This window comes from Heterodontus francisci, chromosome 2 (assembly GCF_036365525.1).
Source record: "Heterodontus francisci isolate sHetFra1 chromosome 2, sHetFra1.hap1, whole genome shotgun sequence".
NCBI lineage: Eukaryota > Metazoa > Chordata > Chondrichthyes > Heterodontiformes > Heterodontidae > Heterodontus > Heterodontus francisci.
The window spans coordinates 89,193,965-89,217,707 of NC_090372.1; the positions used below are offsets into that span (position 1 = coordinate 89,193,965).

General features: G+C 44.8%; 1 protein-coding gene across 6 annotated transcripts in view; it reads left to right on the forward strand.

Moving 5' to 3' along the window:
- LOC137385236 (zinc finger protein 385D-like) overlaps nt 1–23,743 on the forward strand; it is an 812,282-nt gene that overhangs the window by 784,310 nt on the left and 4,229 nt on the right. For 5 of the 6 annotated variants that reach the window (XM_068060224.1, XM_068008611.1, XM_068008597.1 and 2 more), the window contains 2 exons: nt 9,369–9,550; nt 9,678–9,800. In XM_068060224.1, coding sequence (XP_067916325.1) covers nt 9,369–9,550; nt 9,678–9,800 — 305 coding nt within the window. The remainder of the gene's footprint in view (nt 1–9,368; nt 9,551–9,677; nt 9,801–23,743) is intronic. The other variant, XM_068060229.1, reaches the window with a different exon arrangement.

The following is a 23,743-nucleotide window of genomic DNA, read 5'->3' on the forward strand; positions in this document are numbered from 1 at the left end:
GTTTCATAGGGTTGACTTGGAAAAGATATTTCCACTTGGGGGTGGTGGGGGAGGAGACCAGAACTACGGGCCATAAACATAAGATGGTCACTAATAATTCTAATAGGGAATTCAGGAGAACTTCTTTACCCAAAGAGTGGTTAGAATGTGGAACTTGCTTCCACAAGGAGTAGTTGAGTTGACTAGCATAGATGCATTTAAGGGGAAGCTAGAAAGACACATGATAGAGAAAGGAATAGAGGGATTTGTGGATGGGGTTAGATAAAGAAAGGTGGGAAGAGACTCACATGGAGCATAAGCACCAATTTGGATCTGTTGGGCTGAATGATCTGTTTCTGTGCTGTAAATACTATGTAATACAATGTATTAATGAAAGGATTTGATTGGATAGACACTGGCAAAACATTTCCACTTGCGAGGAAGACCAGAACTAGGGGCCATTAATATGAAATAGTCACTCATAAATCCAGCAGAGAATTCAGGAGAAAGATCTTTACCCAGAGAATGTGGAATGTGCTGCCTCAAGCTGTTGAGGCAAATAGCATAGATACATTTATGGGGAAGGTGGATAAACACATGAGGGAGAAAGAAATAGGATATGCTGATACAAGGAGATTAAGTATGGTGGGACAAAGCTCTTGTGCAGCATAACATTAGCATAGACCAGTTGTGCCAAATGGCCTGTTACTGTACAGTGATATAACTCGATGTAATTTGAATGCAATGGTCACTTAAACTTCTACTCATAGTTCCGTCTGTTTTGCTCCGTGGCTGCATGATGCTTGCAGAAGTTCACACATCTGTTTTTGTTCAGGCGTAACCTCATTCCACACTAGTCCTTGCTAATACATAGGTCTAGAAATTGAACCTCATTGTGTCTGCTTTCCAACCAAAAAGCTCTTAAAAGGAGCACTGGAGGCCACCACCAATAAAATTCTGTTTTAAAAATACATACTTACCTTAATGTGGGACCAAGAGGAGCTCGCCTGCTCCTCCCAGCCCCTCATCACTATTGTGGACTTCAATCTGACCAACTCCAACAAACCTGTAGGACCAACCTGAAGGCTGTTGTTGCCATCCTAGCAGCCTGCAATCCATCTGTGCTTTGCTGCTAAGCTGCCAGGGCACAAGCATTAGGTGTTGGCAGCTCACCGCTCTTATTAAAATAAAGCCTGATTGACAAATCCAAAAAATTAAAATTTTAAACAGAATCAAACAAACTGGCTTTAACATAATGTTCTTTCTCTCAGTTAATATCAATTGGGCTTATTTCAGTGCAGGACTGTCCTCTGCATCAGGTTTGCACCAGTCACTCTCATTGTCTGGTTAGTTCCAAGTGCTGATGGTGCCTTCAAATCTCTCTAGTTGTTGTATCTAAAGTTCTTGCTCCTCTTTCAACATGTCCACCAATAAACTCCACGCTGTACCTATACTGCTTCTTCACTGGCCAACAAGTGTGAAGTGTGTTCACCTCTGCTGACTACATGAACCCCACCACTGCATCAGCTGCTTTAACTGCTCATTGAAATTGTGGAAATACCCTTCTCTGTCAGCAAATGGTAAAGCAAGTTGGGAAATGGAGGTCACATATAGTGATAAATCGATTCAGTTTGCACAAAATCATTGTCAGACTTAATTGGAAAAAGCTGTTGTTGGAATGGGAGTAATAAACACAATATGAGAAACCAGTAATTGTTATGGAGAAGAAAATCCCAAAAAGTGTGGGTGCGAGAACACAGCCCTGTTTCACACCACTCAGGATAGGAAAGGGCTCTGATGAGGAGCCACCATGTTGAATTGTGCCTTTCATATTGTCATGGAATGAGGTGATGATACTTAGTAGCTTTGGTGGACATCCGATCTTTTCTAGTAGTCTGAAGAGACCACATCTGCTGACGAGGTCAAAGGCTTTGGTGAGATCAATGAAAGCAACGTAGAGGGGCATCTGTTGTTCACGGCATTTCTCCTGTATCTGATGAAGGGAGAACAGCATGTCAATGGTCGATCTCTCTGCACGAAAGCCACACTGTGCCTCAGGGTAGACGCGCTCGGCCAGCTTCTGGAGCCTGTTCAGAGCGACTCGAGCAAAGACTTTCCCCACTATGCTGAGCAGGGAGATTCCACGGTAGTTGTTGCAGTCACCGCGGTCACCTTTGTTTTTATAGAGGGTGATGATATTGGCATCGCGCATGTCCTGGGGTACTGCTCCCTCGTCCCAGCACAGGCATAGCAGTTCATGTAGTGCTGAGAGTATAGCAGGCTTGGCACTCTTGATTATTTCAGGGGTAATGCTGTCCTTCCCAGGGGCTTTTCCGCTGGCTAGAGAATCAATGGCATCACTTGAGTTCCGATTTGGTTGGCTGTATGTCCAGCTCATCCATGACTGGTAGAGGCTGGGCTGCATTGAGGGCAGTCTCAGTGACAGCATTCTCCCTGGAGTACAGTTCTAGGTAGTGCTCAACCCAGCGGTCCATCTGTTTGCGTTGGTCAGTGATTATGTCCCTCGATTTAGATTTGAGGGGGGCGATCTTCTTGATGGTTGGCCCAAGAGCTCTCTTCATGCCATCATACATTCCTCTGATGTTTCCGGTGTCTGAGGCCAGCTGAATATGACTGCATAGGTGTTGCCAGTAGTCGTTTGCGCAACGCCTAGCTGTTCTTTGTGCAGTACTTCTGGCTGCTTTAAGTGCTGCGGATGTTAAATCGCTGGGATTTTCTTCTCCCTGCTGCTTTCACATGCGTTCAAATCCTCTGAAGAAGGAATTTTCCTCCACACAAGATCAGGGGGCAGGTTGTTCAACCTTGCCCGTCTAAGAGCGAAGTCCAAAGTACGGAAAGTCCTCATCAGAGAACTCCTCTTTGCTGACGATGCTGCTTTAACATCTCACACTGAAGAGTGCCTGCAGAGTCTCATCGACAGGTTTGCGGCTGCCTGCAATGAATTTGGCCTAACCATCAGCCTCAAGAAAATGAACATCATGGGGCAGGACGTCAGAAATGCTCCATCCATCAATATTGGCGACCACGCTCTGGAAGTGGTTCAAGAGTTCACCTACCTAGGCTCAACTATCACCAGTAACCTGTCTCTAGATGCAGAAATCAACAAGCGCATGGGTAAGGCTTCCACTGCTATGTCCAGACTGGCCAAGAGAGTGTGGGAAAATGGCGCACTGACACGGAACACAAAAGTCCGAGTGTATCAGGCCTGTGTCCTCAGTACCTTGCTCTACGGCAGCGAGGCCTGGACAACGTATGCCAGCCAAGAGCGACGTCTCAATTCATTCCATCTTCGCTGCCTTCGGAGAATACTTGGCATCAGGTGGCAGGACTATATCTCCAACACAGAAGTCCTTGAAGCGGCCAACACCCCCAGCTTATACACACTACTGAGTCAGCGGCGCTTGAGATGGCTTGGCCATGTGAGCCGCATGGAAGATGGCAGGATCCCCAAAGACACATTGTACAGCGAGCTCGCCACTGGTATCAGACTCACCGGCCGTCCATGTCTCCGCTATAAAGACGTCTGCAAACGCGACATGAAATCGTGTGACATTGATCACAAGTCGTGGGAGTCAGTTGCCAGCATTCGCCAGAGCTGGCGGGCAGCCATAAAGACAGGGCTAAATTGTGGCGAGTCGAAGAGACTTAGTAGTTGGCAGGAAAAAAGACAGAGGCGCAAGGAGAGCCAACTGTGCAACAGCCCCGACAAACAAATTTCTCCGCAGCACCTGTGGAAGAGCCTGTCACTCCAGAATTGGCCTTTATAGCCACTCCAGGCGCTGCTTCACAAACCACTGACCACCTCCAGGCTCCATTGTCTCTCGAGATAAGGAGGCCCAAAAGAAAGAAAAAGAATTGTTATGGAAACTCATCTGAGTCAATTTGGAACATTCCTTAAAGTTAATACAGAGTACTTTAATGGAAACTCATAAATCCACTACTCCTTAATGCATTTTTAGTGCTTGTATTGCCCGCCATTAGCACAGAGTAAATTATCTACATAACATTCAATGGGTATCCTATTTTCAGTACGCCCCTAGTACAGAATCTCACCTGAAATATTTTACAAATAGATTCCCATATCCACTGCCTCCACAAGAGGCAGAGTTTCCACAGCTAAAGTACTTGTAAAAGCCCTTTTTATTTTCTTAGCTTCCTGAGATAAAGGACAACATTTCCCATTGTCACACATCAGAAATATTATGAAACTAGCTGCACTCGAATACTCATCAGGACATGTGAAGCATTACTAATAATGACTAACTTCATGTTCTTTGGGACACCTAAGGATGGGAACTTAAGGACGCATTTCTCCAGATGTAATTTTTTAAAATGTTTTACTTGCCCTTAAAACGTTCTCTACTTTTGGGTGTTTCATCATAGTACTTAACTCCAACACATCAAAATTAGCATCTGGTTTGGTCTGAGTGCACAACCAGTTCAATTGACCAATCAAGCTTCGCAATTGCTCTGTCTCTGCTTTAGATCTAACATCATCTTTCTGTGATGACTGAGCATGATTAACCAGGATGGGAGTAACAATCTCTAAATAGGATTGTTGATTTAAAGTTATTCCAGACTTACTCTGCTTACTATCTAAACCAATATATTTAAAAGCCCCACAAGCCTAACTCCCAATCTTAAATTCTACTCTAACCTTATTAATAACAATCTCTCAAAGTTCACAGTACCACCCCATAAGAAATCATCAACGTGCATTGTGAAGATGCCTGAAAGTTTTCCTTTATGATACAAATAAAACATTGTGGTATCTGCTTTTAGTTGATGTTGCAACCAGGTGAGAAAGGTGTTTAGGGGTCCCTTTTCGCCTTTACCTGGTCTTATTGTAACAGGGTTTATGTTTTTAAACACACTGTGTTATGAGCTCCCCCTTTGGTGAATCCTTGCTCACCACCTTCCAATTATAAGGCAAAGAAATGAGCAGAAACAGCCTTTCTTCGGTTTAAAGAAAAAAAGTGACATTTATTAAAACTTTAACTTAAGCTTGAATTCGGTTAATGCCTATGGATACACATCATGCCCCAAGCTAGCATGCATACTCAATATTCACATGCAAATAGAGATAGAAGAGAGAAGAAAAATAATGGAGAGGTTTGAGGCAATCTCTGACGAGGGTTTTTTTTTACTGTGCTTCGAACTCACTGTAGGGTCCTTTTGTAGGTAGTCTTGCTTTTCGTTGGGGCCCAGTATTCTTCTTAAACCTTTTTCACTGTGGGAGACTTTTCTCTCTTGGGGTTCATATGTCTTCAATGGGTCTTCTGTTCCGTGAGAAAGAGATGGGAGCAGACAGGAGAGAGATCTTTTCCAGTGCAGGAACAAACAGCTTTCTGAATTTTAAAACTCTGTGGCAAGTTCAAATTCAACAAAAACCAACAGCCAGTTAGTCGTGTGACTAAACTGGTCTGACCAGGTCTTCTGTGTATTGGGGAAGCTGGGACTGGGTCCTTTGTTCCAACACTGTCTGCTAGTATGCAAAAAAGATCTTTGGCAGCGAGGGGCCTGGCAATTCCTTGTGATAGGCCTTCTTTTCTTCCCAGCAGCAATTTTAAGTTTTAATGTTCATGTGGTGAAATAATGTGTGCTTCATTCTTGGCAGGTGGGGGCCTGCATGACAGTTGAACACAAGCTATTTTCAGCAAAACAAATCTCACTGAGAAATACCACACCCTTGAAGCGTTATTCAGGCCATAGATGCATTTGTTTCATTTTCATAGTTTTCCTTCTGCATCTGCTGCCTCTTTAGGTGGTTTTGGAAATACTTCTGTCTATAAAGTATCAGCCTGCAGAAACACAGCTTTTTATTTATTTAGAGATACAGCACTGAAACAGGCCCTTCGGCCCACCAAGTCTGTGCCGACCATCAACCACCCATTTATACCAATCCATTTATAGGAAACCGGAGCACCCAGCAAAAACCCACGCAGTCACAGGGAGAACTTGCAAACTCCGCACAGGCAGTACCCAGAATTGAACCTGGGTCGCTGGAGCTGTGAGGCTGCAGTGCTAACCACTGCGTCACTGTGCTGCCCAATTTGATGTCAATTGATCTACAATCCCATGAATATGTGGACAAAAGAGCTAAAAAAGATTTCCATGATTACTTTTCCAGCTGTGGGAGAGTCCACTCTAACATCTATATCATCCAGCTGCTCTTCAAAACCCCTCGCAACTAGGTTCACTTTTACCTTATAAGTCCCATCTGCAAGGATTTTTCTGTACAAATACATCAAAGTGACAAGGCTGGCTGCCTATTACCTGGTACTTCATAATAAACACCTAACTCTCTCCAACTATCTAATTCCTTTTGTTTTACCTCCCTTATTAATTTCTCCTCAAGTTTATTGGCAGCCACCAAAACTTCACTCATAAGGACTGATCTATTGCGAAGCTATTTTTTAGTCCTCATTTCATTGTGTAATCTGTTCAAGCTATGGCCTGTACTAGCACTTTGATGTCTTTCAGAACTCATACTGTAAGATCTCTCTCTTGCACTGTAGGAGTTCTTTCTCCAGTATGTGATGATTTCCTGATGCAAGAGTCACTTCCAGACCCACTACTGGAACTTGCACTGTGCTTTCTTACTCTCCACTCTTTCACTCCATTCTGCCAGTCCATGTACCTTGCTTCTTGGCCATCATTTTGAACATTCAACCAATATTTAAACTTGTCAGTAGGTTTTACTGCATATCCCACAATTGTCGCATCCTCCATTCATTAGACCCCTCTGGAATATATATCACCTGAGAAAGGGCTGAAGCATCTGCAACAATCTTCAGCCAGAAGTGCTGAGTGGATGATGCATCTTGGCCTCCCGCTGAGGACTGAGCATCACAGATGCCAATCTTCAGCTAATTTGATCCTGTGGATGCGAAAGGGGGAATATAACTGCAAGTTATTTTATAACTACATGTCCATTCAGAGAGTACTGGCCCTTACTAAACCTATCAGATCCAGTGAATCAATAGGGTCCCTCTGAGACTGTAGCAATAATCTACAGGTTCTAATTAAATAATTAAAACTCTTCAGACTGCAAACCAAAATAAAAGTCGTTCAAGTCTGTTCACAGTGTTAAAGATTACAATGGTGTTGCTACAGAGTTAAAACACTGACTCGGACTGGGAAATCTTGGGGTCCAGCCCAGGAACAAAATTGAAAGGGACTGAGGTTAACTTAAAAATGGATCTTTAAACGGATATATAAGTATAATGAACCAGCTGATCAGTTATTTCAACCACATTAAGTTAAATTGCCAAACTTAACAGTATTCATTTTGATTTGTCTTTGTAACAAGTTCTTCAGCTGTTGAAGCACAAACTGCAGTGAATAACTTTGTGATTACTCATTTTTTCCATTTCAAAAAAAAGGAAATATGCAAAAGCTTCTATGATTTGATGGCTTTATCACCAGTGAGAGCTCGTACCATGTTATGCATTTCAATAATATCATGAATCATTAGCCATTTGCTCATGCATTAATAGTGTTTGAAGAGTGATTCATTATAGGAGGAAAAACACTTATTCTTTGTAGCAGTTTCAAATCTGCATTAAAAGCATTTCTGGTTCATGTGGGATTTTTCAATCTCCTTCTTTATAATACTGTGGTTCTCAGAAAGTAGCTTATATCTTGTTTTAACCTGAAGTATATCTCTTGGACACAAACTAGCATTTTGATATAGGGGTTTGAATACATTCTACTTCACTACTTTCAAACTGCCCTTTTCAGAGAAAAGGTTTTACTCCAGCTTCACAAATAATGGGGTTTACTCTTGCAGCTGTCCAATAACACCAGCCAGGATGTCTCCACGATCTAATGGGGTCCTGCAAATAAAACAAAGGTCACTTACCTTTTTGGGTCCTCCATGGCCTTATTGTTTGTCCTTTCAGCTCCACTAATTTGGGGGGCCTCCTTTTTCTTCACTATGTTTTTTATTGAACACCAACCTCATTTCATTGGGGAACCACAGAACAAACCTTGGGAATCCCAGGACAATGGTATTCACTATTGTGGGAAAAATCATGTGTGTTTATAAAGAACAAGTTCATGATTTCACTACAAGTAGAGAGCAGAGGATATATTTCTCCATTCTGTTTTAAGTTAACCACTTCACAACTGCAAAGTGCTTGTAGTTATCTGAGGATTGCAGACTTGCAGCCTGGTTGCCCACCACCGTATTTGGCTTAACAACCTCAGGTCTTTTCTACTCAGTTAGAAAATCCTCTTACTATTCCAAGATTATCCAGGAGGATAAGGATTCTTTTTCCATGAAATATTTTTGATCTTTTAACCTTTCCATCCTCGTTTCTGACTCCAAATACAAAGAACTTGTGTATTTCTTCATCTTCAAAAATGGCTCAGTATCCTGCTGGCCAACGATCTCCCACATCCCTGATTCCTTGCAAGGCTACTGTTATTTCAAGCTTGACACCTGAATACTCTACAGTTTCTTTTCTATCTACTATGCCTCATCAAACTCACCTTCTTCATGAGAGCTACCACCCAGTTATTCCTGAAATCATCCCTGACCCAGCATTTAATCAGTCAAACAACCCCTTGGCCCAGTCTTCATGAACGTCATTAACTCTTCTCTTTGCTCAGGCAATATTCCTCTTGCTTTGAAAAATGCCATCATGATTCTTCTCTTTGAAAATCTCACGCTTGATTTCTCCACCTTTCCTAGCAGTTGCACTATTTATGACCCCTACTTGTTTCTGAGGTTCTTGAACACTTTTTGTCATTCAACTACAGGTCCACCACTCCTTGCTTGAATCCTGATCATTGCCCAAAATTGCAGTCATAGTCAACAGCATTATCCTATGTGACTGCCACCGGAGTGTGTTATCCCTTCCAGTCCTTTTCCATCTCTACAGGCTACAATAGATCCTCCTCCACCATCTCTCCTCTTGTTTCCTGTCCTCAATGTAACCAGCACATACATCTCCTTGTGCTGTATTCTCCATCAGTACCCACATTATTACTTCCAAACTTTTAATGTGGGCCCCCCATCTGTACCTTCCATGCATTGGCCTAGAAATTGGTCTGGGCATGCCTATCTTTTGACCATTATCAGTTACAATAGGGGTGGCTTCCATATATAAGCCAGTGATTCCCAGCTATTTGCCACCAACCTTGGCTCCATGACTCTTGCTTTGCTGCCTGACTGTCAAATATCAAGCTGCAAATTAGCCAAAACTTCTTTTTAATCAGGTTAATCTCTTCATTAGGAACAATTTCATAAATATAAATTTGGTATCCGGTTGCAAATATTGTCAGCCTATAAGCCTATAATTCAGTTCATACCTTTACAATTATATTTTGTTTTAGTGATATTTTATAATTTTCTTCAACAGGATCTAAGCACAAAACCATGCTGGAAGCTCGAAATGGTGGGGGTCCAATTAAGGCATTCCCCAGACCGGGCGTCAAAGGCAAAACATCCACCAACAAAGGAGTTACCACCGGCCTGCAGAATAAAACCTTTCACTGTGAAATCTGTGATGTGCATGTCAATTCAGAAACACAACTCAAACAGGTTAGTCTTCAGAACATTACCAACAAATCTTTTATATCTTCCTGTGCCATCAAACCCATACATCTTTGTTTTGCATTTTGAGACTTATTTTCTTATTTGCTGTCCTTTACTGTTTATTTCAACACAGCACATAAGCAGCAGAAGGCACAAGGACAGAGCTGCAGGAAAACCTCCAAAACCCAAATACAGTCCGTACAACAAGCTCCAAAGGGGTACTAATGCACTTGCGGTAAGCGCATGCATAAATGCGGTAAGCTCAGATAACTGTATCAAAAGTTCATAACTGGATAATTATTATGGCACATTCAGAGCTTGTTCAAGGTGGCAGGGAAATGCATACAGTCATATTTCAATAACCAATAAATAAAGGTGATCTCTAGCAGTTTATATTTCACACAGCTGCTAGTAAAACACATACTCATAGTCATGTGAGGGCATTAGTAGGCTTTTTCTGGCGTAGAGTCTCATTTGGTTGTCATGATCAAGATATGGGAATACAAACCTAACTTCTAGAATTTATTCAGGATGTGTACTCTTGCTCCAAGGTCATTTTAAATGTAAATGCATGAGTTACTGAACATATCTCTATTAAAAACACAGTGAGGCAAGATTGTTCACTGCCACCCACTCAATTTGATGTCTTCATCAATATTGTGCGAGATAACAGTATATGCCTCAATGAGGTGGAAGTCCCGCCTAAGTACAATTAAGGGCCTGTGGACTGTAAAATCTGGTCTGGATCCCTAGGCCCAGTGGAGGCGGAATCGGGGATCGTCGCCAACTTTTCAATCGGTGGACGGTTCCCGTCCGGCAAGTGTACAATTCCGGCTGTATTCTTTTTTTCTATAGTTGCTATTGTGTTGTTAGCAGATTCACCTGGAGATCCAATGAGCTCGCCTCATTATTTTGAGCAATGTGGTAGGATGAAGAGTAATTATTATGGTTTTGAATGTCTCAAGAAGGGAGCTAAAAGGAATTGATTGCAAGACATTGGGAGCATCCATCCCAATTGTTAATTTATATTGATACCTATGGTCTTGGTGAGTGTCAAATTCATCCTGCACACTGTCCTTTGAGACAATGCTGAGAAGAGATAAATGTCACTTTAGGCTTTCTCATCTTTCTCCATGAAACCAAATTCTGAAACAGGTTAAGCTTGCAGCACTGAAAGTCATGCTTCCAAACAGTTCTCTTTGATTCATAACTCCTAGGCATTCAACAGAAAGGCTTTCTTTAGCCTAGCTGCAAGATCCAGGATCAGGCTATGAGGTGAATACATGGTAAAGGGCGAAATAGTTGAGTATTCTCAAGGGGGAGGCAACTTACAGGTAGCATGCCTCTTTACTGGAATCCCTCACATGAAATCCAACATTAAGGAGTTGGCAATGAACAAACCTGGTGCACAGTCTTTGTCTTGGATATCCAAAGTATCAAGGGGCTGGATTTTACCAGCCCCCCTGATTTAACACAGCTTAACAAAGCAGTAGCACGTAAAATACACAGTTGATGACAGCTGAGTGAAACTTTTTCAGAGCACCATGTTTACAAAACTCGAGGCCAATAGTGCGTTTTGTTAAGTACCCCTAGATGAGACCTCAAGATTACTGACAACATTTATAACGCCTTTCAAGAGATTTTGTTTCTCAAGAGGTTACCGTTTGGAATAACTTCCAAAGGTCTATGTCTAACATCTTGTAAGGGCTCAAAGGAGTTATTTGTCACATGGATGACATCCTGATACATGGGCAGTCAGTAGAGGAACATGACCAAAGAGTTCAAACGGCTCTACAGAGACTTCAAGACGCAGGACTTACTCTGAATGAGAAGTGCGAATTTTCCAACACCTCAATTCATTTCTTGGGGCACATGGTGAGCAAAGAAGTCATAATGGCAGATTCAAAGAGGACAAGGGTCATTATAGAATTTCCTACTCCTATCACCGTTCAGCAGCTCCAGAGATTCCTAGGAATGGTAAACCCACTAGCAATGTTTCTATCTCACTTAGCACAGATAACTGATCCACTGAGACAACTCCTCATAAAACAGCAAGTGTGGTCTTGGAATTCCCACCAGGAACAAACATTCAGGAGAATAAGAGATGCTTATATTACTGGATATCTGAGCACACTACAATCCTACACTACCTATGACGATAGTGGCAGATGAATCCGCAACTGGGTTAAGGGCGATTCTTTTTCAGGAACGACCTGATGGTTCCTGTAGACTGATGTTCTATGTGTCAAGAGCTTTGTCAGACATGGAGGGCTGATTGGCGGCAAGCTTCAAAGATGGCAGGGTGCACGCGCGGGATTTGCTTCGTGGAGCTGCCGCGATATTAAACGCAGTGGTTCATGTACATGGCCAGGGTGGACTGCCGGCCCCCGATGATGTGGGAGGGGGCGGGCGTTCCATCCCCGGCAATGGCATCCATGCCAGCGTGCCAGTGTCATTTTTAAATGGCTTCAAGCTCTTCCACTTCATTTAAATTTTTAAAGTTATAGGCAATGTAAATTTAAAATGAAAAACTTAATACCAGTTTCAATACCCTCTCCCACACCCCCTTGACAAAAAAAATATTACTTGCCCCCCGCAAAAAAATCTTACCTTGCAATCCCAGCCTCCCCTCCCAAAGTTTATAAACGTTGAACTTTACCCCTTCTCACCACCTCCTAGACCAATTAAAAAGGTTTCACCCTGCTCCCCACTCTTGCCCTGAAAACTTGCCACCTCACTCCTCCCCACCTGTGTCCCACATCAGATCTCCGGTCGGAGATCCGAAGGCGCGGGAGTCCTGGCAACTAACTGGAATATGGCAGTGGGACGACTGAAGGGAGCTGGTAGGTCATTAATCCATTAAATTAAATACTTAATTGCTGCTTCCGTCGCCGAGTGGCGGGGGAGGCCGCCACGAGGCCTTGCCAACGCCGGTAATATGGGGCGGGGCCTTCCCGGCGTCGAGGCCCAAGTGGGCCTCTCCCGGAGGCATTTTCCAGGCCCCCTGCCATGACCCCTGACGCCAGGGGGCTGGTAAAATTCACCCCAGAGACACGGTATACAGTAACAGAAAAAGAAGCACTAGCCATTACTTGGGCATGTGAAAAATTTTCCGATTGCATCGTTGGATTGCGTGAGGTCAACAAGACAGACCATAAGCCTTTGGTATCTTTGTTTGATGAGAAGGCGATTGCAAAAATGTTTCCATTTCATCTAAGTTTGATGTGGTAAACATATGAGACGGTACACCATCCAACACAGCAGGATGTGAATTTTGTATGCGAGATAGAATCATATTCCCAACATACAGCACAACATTGGCCAGCGAGCACACAGATGTTGCAGGAAATATGCCAAGCCCAAAAAAGTGATGAGGGCTGTAGTTGAGTAAGGCAGTATTAGATATACGGGTGGCCACTGCAACGTCCAGTTGGGAGAACAATGAAAACGTTTTATGAGTATCGGAAATACTTTACCATTATAGACGACTTGCTAGTATACAACAATAAACTAGTCATTCCTAGCCCACTGAGATCAGAGATCTTAGATTGTTTGCACCAAGGCCATTTGGGTATAACCAAGTGCAGAGCGAGGGCATAATCTTCAGTATGGTGGCCTGGGATATCTAAGGATATCGAGAACATGATCCAAAACTGTCAGACATGCGCAGTACAGAGACCAGAACAATGAGATCCACTGTTAATCACACAATTTCAAACAAGACGGTGGCAAAGGCTGGGTATGGATTTATTTTTGCTCGGTGGGAAGTCATACAATGATCATCATCGATTACTTCTCAAGGTGGATTACACTCAGAAGATTGCATTCTACGACGACAGAAATGGTCATAAGAACCCTTCAAGACATCTTAGTGACACATGGTATCCCTGACAAAATATTGTCAGACAATGGACCATAATCCGCGAATGAATATTTTTCTCACTGCAATGAAGATGGGTTTTCGATATCTCACGAAATCGCCAAGGGACCTACAGTTGAATGGCAAGGCAGAAAGAGGTGTAAGTACCATAAGTCATTATTAAAAAAGAATGAAGATCTTCCAGTGTCACTTTTAATTTATAGATCTATGCTGCTGATGTGTGGATTATCACCAGCAGAACTACTGATGGGCAGGAAGATAAGAACACAGCTTCCCATATTGCTGAAGAACTTGCTTCCCGGATTGAATGTCCAGGACCACAAAAAAGTAAGAAGCAGGAAGAACTCCTACAGAAGGCAACAAATGCAGAATTACAATAGAAGATTTTGATCAAGAAACTTAACTGAACTAAACAATGGTCAAAGAGTATGGATACATGATCGGGAAAGAGAAGGTACAGTAATCCATAGACACAAAAAAGTCCAGTAATCCGTATGCACAGCAATTGAATATTATACACATGACTAAAGGAAATGAAAGAAGAAATAGGAGAACTATCATTCCTATTCCTCAAAAGCAACAGCCAGTCATTCATTTAGAAGATCCAGATGAAGAGGAACAAATCCAATCTGAACAAACATTACAATCCGTAGTAAGAAGCAACCAAGTCAGCGATCCAGACTTACAAGCGAGATTACTGATTGTCTCAGTCAGACTACAAACAGATCAGGAATGTTGTCAAACCTCCTAACAGACTAAATCTGTGAAGTCAGAGACTTGCGTGGAGAGAGGGTAGTAGATAAGTCAAGTATGTAAATATGTTTGATAAAATGTTGGATAAAGACTTGCGGGGAGATGTAGTATAAGGATGTAAAGGGTTAATGCGGAAGACAGTGAGAGCACCCCTCCCACCATAAGAGTGATGGTGTTATAGTCGCATGAGGTTAGGCTGGAGAGAAGAGAGAACAGCACGAAGGATGCTAGTTTAGGAGGCTTGATGAGAGTGTATATAGTATAGAAATAATAAACAGTTCTTAGTTGACCTTATCCTGAGTCTGAGATTTTCTCCAGAACATCCCTGTTATCTTACTAAATACAACAACAACACACAACAGCCTTGGCAATTTGCTGCAGTGCATCTTATAGATGGTACACACTGCAGCCAAAGTGAATAGGTGGTGGAGGAAGTGAATGTGGAAGGTGGTTGATGGGGTGCCAATCAAGCGGGCTGCTTTGTCCTGGATGGTGTTGAGCTTCTTGAATGTTGTTGGTGCTGCACTCATCTATCACATTCCTGAATTGTAAATGATGGACAAGCTTTAGGGAGTCAGAGGTGAGTCACTTTCCAGAGAATATCCAACTTCTGACCTGCTCTGGCAGCTATAATATTTATGTAGCTGGTCTGGTTAAGTTTCTGGTCAATGGTGACTGTCAGGGTGTTGATGATGGGGCATTTGGTAATGTCATTGAATGTCAAGGGGCAGTGGTTAGACTCTGTCTTGTTGGAGATGGTCGTTGCCTGTCATTTGTGCGGTATGAGTGTCCCCTGCCATTTACCACCCCAAGCATGAATGTTTTATAGGTGTTGCTGCATGTGGGCCTGGACTGATTCATTACCTGAAGAGTTATGAATGGAACTGAACACTGTGCAATCAGTGAACATTCCTATTTCTGACCTTATATTAGATGGAAGGTCATTGATGAAGCAGCTGAAGATGCTGGGTTTAGGACATTACCCTGGGGAACTCCTGCAGCAATGTCCTGGGGCAGAGATGATTGGCCTCCACCAACCACAACCATCTTCCTTTGTGCTCCAACCAGTGAAGAGTTTTCCCCTTTATTCCCATTGACTTAAATTTTACTAGAATTTCTTGATGCCACACTTGGTCAAATGCTGCCTTAATATTAAGGGAAATCATTCTCACCTCACCCCTGGAATTCAGCTTTTGTCCATGTTTGGGCCAAGACTGTAATGAGGTTTGGAGTCATTTTGCCCTGGCAGAGTCCAAACTGAACATTGATGGGCAGGCACAGTGGCGCAGTGGTTAGCACCGCAGCCTCACAGCTCCAGGGACCCAGGTTCGATTCTGGGTACTGCCTGTGTGGAGTTTGCAAGTTCTCCCTGTGTCTGCGTGGGTTTCCTCCGGGTGCTCCGGTTTCCTCCCACGTGCCAAAGACTTGCAGGTTGATAGGTTAATTGGCCATTATAAATTGCCCCTAGTATAGGTAGATGGTAGGGAAATATATAGGGACAGTTGGGGATGTGACAGGAATATGGGATTAGTGTAGGATTCGAATAAATGGGTGGTTAATGGTCGGCACAGACTTGGTGGGCCGAAGGGCCTGTTTCAGTGCTGTATCTCTAAACTAAACTAAACAGGTTATTGGTGAGTAATTGCCACATGATAGGACTATCAACGACACCTTCCAACACTCTGCTGCTACTTGAGAGTAGGCTGATGGGGCAGTAATTGGCCGAGTTGGATTTGTCCTGCTTTTTGTGGATGAAATACACATGGGCAATTTTCCACTTTATCTGGCAGATGCAGTGCTGTAGCTGTAATGGAACAGCTTGGCTAGAGGTGCGGCTGGTTCTGGAGCACAAGTCTCCAGTACTACAATCTGGATGTCGTCAGTGCCCATAGCCTTTGTTGTATCCAGTGTGTACAGCCATATTTTGATATCATGTGGAATGAATCAAATTGGCTGAAGACTGGCTTCTGTGATGGTGGGAACCTCAGGCGGAGGCCAAGATGTATCATTCACTCGGCACTTCTGCTTGAAGATGGTTGCAACTGTTTCAGCTTTGTCTTTTGTACTGATGTGCTGGCGTCTGCCATCATTGAGGATGGGAATATTCATGGAGCCTCCTCCTCCAGTACAAAATTAAGAAATGCTGGAAATACTCAGCAGGTCTGGCAGCATCTGTGAAGAGAGAAGCAGAGTTAACGTTTCAGGTCAGTGTCCCTTCATCAGAACTGACAAAGGTTAGAAATGTAATAAGTTTTAAGCAAATAAAGCAGGGATGGGGCAAGAGATAACAAAAGGCAAGGTGTTGATAGAACAGATGGTCACATAAAATAACTGACCAGAAGGTCATGGACCAAGGGCAAACAGTATGTTAATGGTATGCTGAAAGACAAAGTATTAGTACAGAGAGTGTGTTAATGGACAGAAAACCTAATAGCCCTGGCCCAAAGCACAAACATGAAAAAAACGGTGGGCAGGCACATGGTAAGAAAAATGAGTGATGAAACAAACTAAAATAAAATAAAATAAAAACAAAAAAGAAAAAATAACTGAAAAGAAAAAATGGGGAGCCTGTCATGCTCTGAAATTATTGAATTCAATGTTCAGTCCAGCAGGCTGTAGCGTGCCTAATCGGTAAATGAGATGCTGTTCCTCGAGCTTGCGTTGATGTTCGCTGGAACACTGCAGCAATCCCAGGACAGATATGTGAGCATGAGAGCAGGGGGTGGGGTGTTGAAATGGCAAGCAACCGGATGCTCAGGGTCATGCTTTCGGACTGAGCAGAGGTGTTCCGCAAAGGGGTCACCCAGTCTGCGTTTGATCTCCCCACTGTAGAGGAGACCACATTGTGAGCAGTGAATACATAATACTAAATTGAAAGAAGTACAAATAAATCACTGCTTCACCTGAAAGGAGTGTTTAGGACCTTGGTTAGTGAGGAGAGAGGGGGTAAAAAGGCAGGTTTTACACCTCCTGCGATTGCAGGGGAAGGTGCAGTGGGAAGGGGACGAGGTGTTGGGGGTATTGGAGGAGTGGACCAGGGTGTCACGGAAGGAATGATCCCTTCGGAATGCTGACAGGGGAGGGGAGGGGAAGATGCGTTTGGTAGTGGCATCACGCTGAATGTGGTGGAAATGGTGGAGGATGATCTTTTGGATGTGGAGGCTGGTGGGGTGGAAAGTGAGGACAAGGGGAACCCTGTCGCGGTTCTGGGAGGGAGGGGAAGGGGTGAGGTTAGAGGTGTGGGAAATGGGCCGGACACGGTTGGGGGCCCTGTCAACTACAGTGAGGGGAATCCTCGGTTGAGGAAAAAGGAAGACATATCAGAAGCGCTGTCATGGAAGGTAGCATCATCAAAGCAGATGCGTCAGAGACAGAGAAACTGGGAGAATGAAATGGAATCCTTACAGGAGGCAGGGTGTGAAGAAGTGTAGTTGAGGTAGCTGTGGGCGTCGGTTGGCTTATAATGAATATTAGTAGACAGCCTATCCCCAGAGACGGAGACAGAGAAGTCGAGGAAGGGAAGAGGAGTGTCGGAGATGGACCATGTAAAGGTGAAAGAAGGGTGGAAATGGGAAGCAAAGTTGATAAAGTTTTCCAGTTGGGGGTGGGAGTAGGAAACAGCACCGATACAGTCATCAATGTACCGGAAAAAGAGTTGGGGGAGGGGGCCTGAGTAGGACTGGAACAAGGAATTTTCGACATATCCCACAAAAAGACAGGCATAACTAGGACCCATGCGGGTACCCATAGCAACCCCTTTTACTTGAAGGAAGTGAGTGGAGTTGGAGGAGAAGTTGTTCAATGTGGGAGCAAGTTCATCCAGGCGGAGGAGGGTGGTGGTGGATGGGGACTGGTTGGGTCGCTGTTCAAGGACGAAGCGGAGAGCCCTCAAACCGTCCTGGTGGGGGATGGAGGTGTAGAGCGATTGGATGTCTATAGTGACGAGGAGGCGGTTGGGGCCAGGAAACTGGAAATTGTCAAAATGACGTAGAGCGTCAGAAGAGTCACGGATGCAGGCGGGAAGAGACTGGACCAGGGGAGAAAAGATAGAGTCAAGATAGGAAGAAATAAGTTCAGTGGGGCAGGAACATGCTGAGACAATGGGTCTGCCAGGACAGTACTGCTCCATTGGTTGTTTAATTGTCCACCACTATCCACAACTGCATATGGCAAAACTACAGAGCTTTGATCTAATCCATTGTTTGTGGGATTGCATAGCTCTGTCTAACACATGTTGCTTCTGCTGTTTTGCATGCATGTAGTCCTGTGTTGTAGCTTCACCAAGTTGGCGCGACATTTTTAGGTTTCCCTGGTGCTGCACCTGGAATGCTGTTTCGCACCTCATTGAACCAGGGTTGATCCCCTGGCTTGATGATAATGGTAGAGTGAGGGGTACACCAATTCATGAGATTACAATTTGTGGTGGAATATAATTCTTCTGTTGCTGATGGCCCACAGCATCTCATAGAAGCCCAGTTTTGGGCTGCTTGATCTGTTCATTTCGCAAGGTGGTAGTGGCACACGATGCAGGGTGTTCCAAGTGTGCAGACGAGACTTTGTCTCCACAAGACCTGTGCAGTGGTTACTCCTGCAAATACTTTCATGGACAGATGCCTCTGGTACATATAGATTGGTGAGGATGGGGTCAAGTAGGTTTTTCACTCGTGATGGTTCTCTCACTACCTGCCACAGCCCAGCCTGGCAGCTATGTCCTTTAGGACTTGGCCAGCTCGGTCAGTAGTGGTGCTACTGAGCCACTCTTGGTGATGGACATTGAAGTCTCGCTCCCCACGTTGCATTTTGTGCCCTTGCTACCCTCAGTGCTTCTTCCAAGTGGTGTTCAACATGGAGAAGTACTGATTCATCAGCTGAGGGAGGGCGGCAGGTGGTAATCAGCAGGAGGTTTCCTTGTCCATATTTCACCTGATGCCATGAGACTTCATGGGGTCTGGAGTCACTGTTATCAGCCATGGTTCAGTTGGTAGCAATCTCACCTCTGAATTGCAAGGATCCTTGATTCAAGTCTCAGTCTCAGGTTTGAGCACAACAATCTAGACTGACACTCCATGCAGTACTGAGGGAGTGCTGCACTGTCAAAGATGCTGTCTTTTGGATGAGATGTTAAACCGAACCCCGTCTGCCTGCTCAGGTGGATGAAAAAGATCCCATGGCACTATTTTAAAGAACTGCAGGGCAGTTATCCCTGGTGTCCTGGCCAATATTTATCTCTCAATCAACATCACAAAAAGAGATTTTCGGGTCATCATCATATTGTTGTTTGTGGAATCTTGCTGTGCACAACTTGGCTGCCACGTTTCCTACATTAGGACAGTGACTACACTTCAAAAGAACTTCATTGGCTGTAATGAGAACAGAAAACAGAACAGGTCTGATGAAGTGTTGAAGACCTGAAATGTTAACACAGATACTGCCAAACCTGCTGAGTACTTCTGGCACTTTCTGTTCTCATTTCAGAGTTCCAGCATCTGCAGGATTTTGCTCTTATTCATTGGCTGTAAAGTGCTTTGAGACGTCCGGGCGTCATGAAAAGCGCCCTATAAATGCAAATTTTTTTTTAATGTGGACTATCAAGGTCACGCCCTCATGACTGTATACTACTGTGTCAGCATCTCTGGTAGGCCTGACTTGCTAGTGGGACAGGACATACCTAGGGATAGTGATAGAGGTGTCTGAGACATTGACTGAATATCATGATTCTATGAGTATGTCAAAGGGCTGGATTTTAAGGGAACAAAGTGGATGGGTATGGAGGCGTGGGAGAGCATAAATTCAGGACTGATCGCGTCGGATTTGTGACATCCCATCCCGATTTTGTCCACATGGAAAACAGGATGGGTGGAGGTCTGACGGTGATGCGGCAGGCAGGTAATTGAGATAATTAACAGGCCAATTGAAAGTGATTTTATGGAGTGGATTCAATTTTATAAGCAGTGCTTGTGTCTCATGGGGCTTCAGAGTCTCGCCTCCTTCAAGGGGAGTCTATTCGGAGGGCAACCATCGAGGGTCTGGAAGGGCCACGAAGGGTGGGGTTGAGCTTAGCATTTCAGGAGTGAGCGGAAGTTTGGCTGAGCTGCAGGGGGGGCCAATAAAAGGAGGGCAATGGGCAAGGGACACCTGGGCAAGGATCACAAGTGATGGCAACAAGAGGGGGCCACTGGCAGGGAAGGACAGCCTTTCAGGGAGAGGCCACTTATTATGGGGCTCATTCATCCAGACTTTGGAGACCCTGTTGAAGACATGTTGCAGCTGAGTGGGAGGGAGGACCAAGCACCTGCAGCGGCATCACAACGGCCTGTAAGCCTGCAGGAGGGTCAGCAGCAGCCTTTGGATGTGGCAGTAGGGCAAGAGGAGAGAGAGAGAGGGAACTGCCCTGTGTGGAAGGAGGTACCCTCCAGAGCGAGTGTGCAGGTCAAGGCTCAACTACCTGCAGTTGTCTGAGAAGACTCCGCCTTTCCAGGGAGGCTGTGACAGACCCTGTGTGCCATGATACAGAATGAGCTGTGCCCCAGGGGACTTGGTGGGAATCCAATGCCAGTGGCCTTGAAGGTCATCATGGCACTGAACTTCTACAACACCGAATCATTCAAGAGATCCACAGGGGACACGTGTGGGATCTCACAGCCAGCGGCACATCAAAGAGGTCACCAGTGCCCCTTTCTGGATGGCTGGTGTCAATGTGCACTCTCAAGCTGAGAGGACCATTGGGTTCGGGGCCATTGTTGGATTCCCCCAGGTGCAGGGTGTCATCGACTGCATGCATGTCACCATCAAAGCTCTAGAACACCAGCCAACAGCCTTCATCAACAGGAAGGGCTTCCAATCCCTCAATGTACAACTGGTCTGTGAACACTGTAAATGGATATTTCAAGTGTGTGCACACTACCTGGGAAGTTGCCTCAATGCCTACATTTTGAGGCAGTCCCAGGTGCCTGAACTTTTCCACCCTCCCTCCAGCCTTCAGGGCTGGATTGTTAGAGACAAGAACAACCTACTGAGGACCTGGCTACTGATGTCTGTGAGCAGCCCACATACAAACGCAGAGGAGAGATACAACACCCGCCACAGGACAACGCAAGCTACCATTGAGTAGGCTATTGATCTGCTAGGTGCCGAGAACGGTCTGCTGAGCCCTTCCGAGTGCCCAAGCAGGGGTCTCACATATCATTCTGGCTTGCTGTGTGTTACACTTGGCCCTGCAGTGGAGGGAGTTGATGAGCAACAAGGAAAGTGAGGAGCAGACTGCCTCCTCAGACAATGAGGGTGTGGAGTGGAAGATGGGCAAGTCAGGCCAGATGAAGGACCCCAGGAGCAGCAGGAGATTGGACAAGAGTGCAAGGGAGGCTCGCAGTGCCCTTATAAATTTGCATTTCACTTGATTCTTTATGGCCCTTGATTCTTTATGGCCCTTGTACCTCACATTCCACCCCACTAGCCTCCATATCTAAGGGATCATCCTCCGCCACTTGCGCCACATCCAGCGTGATACCACTACAAACGCATCTTCCCCTCCCTTCCCTTGTCAGCATTCCAAAGGGATCGTTCCCTCCGCGGCACCCTGGTCCACTCCTCCATTACCCCCACCACCTCGTCCCCTTCCAACGGCACCTTCCCCTGCAATCGCAGGAGGTGTAATACCTGCCCGTTTACTTCGTCTCTCCTCAGTATCCAAGGCCCCAAACACTCCTTTCAGGTGGAGCAGCGATTTACTTGTACTTCTTTCAATGTAGTATACAGTATTCGCTGCTCACAGTGTGGTCTCCTCTACAATGGGGAGACCAAACGCAGATTCGCTGACCGCATTGCGGAACACCTCTGCTCAGTCCGTAAGCATGACCCTGAGCTTCCGGTTGCTTGCCATTTCAACACCCCCCCCTGCTCTCATGCTCACATCTCTGTCCTGGGATTGCTGCAGTGTTCCAGCGAACATCAACGCAAGCTTGAGGAACAGCATCTCATCTACCGATTAGGCACACTACAGCCTACTGGACTGAACATTGAGTTCAATAATTTCAGAGCATGACAGACCCCCCCCCCACCCTTTTTATGTTTAGTTATTTTCTCTTTTTTTCTTTTTTCTTTGGTTATTTTATTTTAATTTTTTTAGTTTGGTTAGTTTGTTTCTACTGTGCCTACCCACTGTTTCTGTTCTTTGAAAAAAAATGTTAATGTTTGTGCTTGGTGTGCTTTGTGCTTCACAATTAATTCACACCCTCTCTGTACTAACGCATTGTCTTTCAGCACAACATTAACATACTGTTTTGCCTTTGTTCCATGACCTTCTCTGTTATTCTCTGTGACCTTGTCCTATCTACACCTCTTTTGTTATCTCTTGCCCCACCCCCGACTTTACTTGCTTGAAACCTTTTACATTTCTAATATTTGTCAGTACTGAAGAAGGGTCACTAACCTGAAACGTTAACTCTGCTTCTCACTCCACAGGTGCTGCCAGACCTGCTGAGTATTTCCAACATTTCTTGTTTTTATCCCCTCCTACATGTGTTCCCTTTCTAGAGGCCTCGCAAGATAGTGCTATGACAGGGGACCTCCTTTCAGGGCCAACTTGCCATGCCGCTGTCATTTTGCATCCCCTGATCCTTTGACGGTGTCTGGGGGAGTTGATCCCTCCTCCCAATGCTCTGTCCTGATTCGCCAGATGCAAGGCCCAAGAGGATGAAGGCATTAAATGATACTCACTTTCGCAGCCTGGATGTGGTCATTGAGCCGTTCATGGCACTGAATCCCACAGCTGCTGACCTCCTCCACAATCTGCAGCTATGCCTGCTTGGTTTGGCTCCCAGGTCTCCTCCTCCCATCTCTCAGGAACAAGATGTCCCTCCTCTCCCTGGCAGCCTGTAGGACACCTGGAGAGAGGCATCAGGGAAGCATCGGACAACAAGGGGTCTCCTGTCAGCCATCTCTAAATATCCAATATGACCTCCTCCCCTTCCAGGCCTTCAGAATACAGAGTGCACTGCAGGCCTGATAGCCCTTTAAAAATGTCACCATCAACTGCTGAGACATCACCTTACGCATGCTTCCTGTCTCCAGGCCCATCCGCACAATTGGTCAGAGTTCATGGCTTATTAGGCTTAATTGGCCAGCTGCTGCTGAATCCCGTGCAGCTGGCCATTCTACCACCAATGCGCCCAGCTCTGGGCCTGACAATGGGACCGGCATCTCCCAAATAATATTCAGTCCTACATCAGGCTGTTGCTTGACTAGTCTGTAGGACAGTTCTCTCAATTTTGGCACAAGTCACCAAATGTTAGTGCATTTATGGCATATGATGTACATGTACATGGTTGTGCTAAAATAATGAAGGCAACACATTCACAAATGTTATGGTGGGATGTGCTGTTAACCATGCTGATAGCTCAAAACTGTGTTTTTGGTAGTCCAATGATCAATTATGAACCTTGTCTGAGTGAAAAGGTCATCAGGGTCAAGGTGATCTCAAAATGTCCCACTTGACAATAGTAGATTAGAACTGAGTCAACTCTCTGTGATATACTCAGTAATTGATATTCAATCCAGGCAGGCTCTCA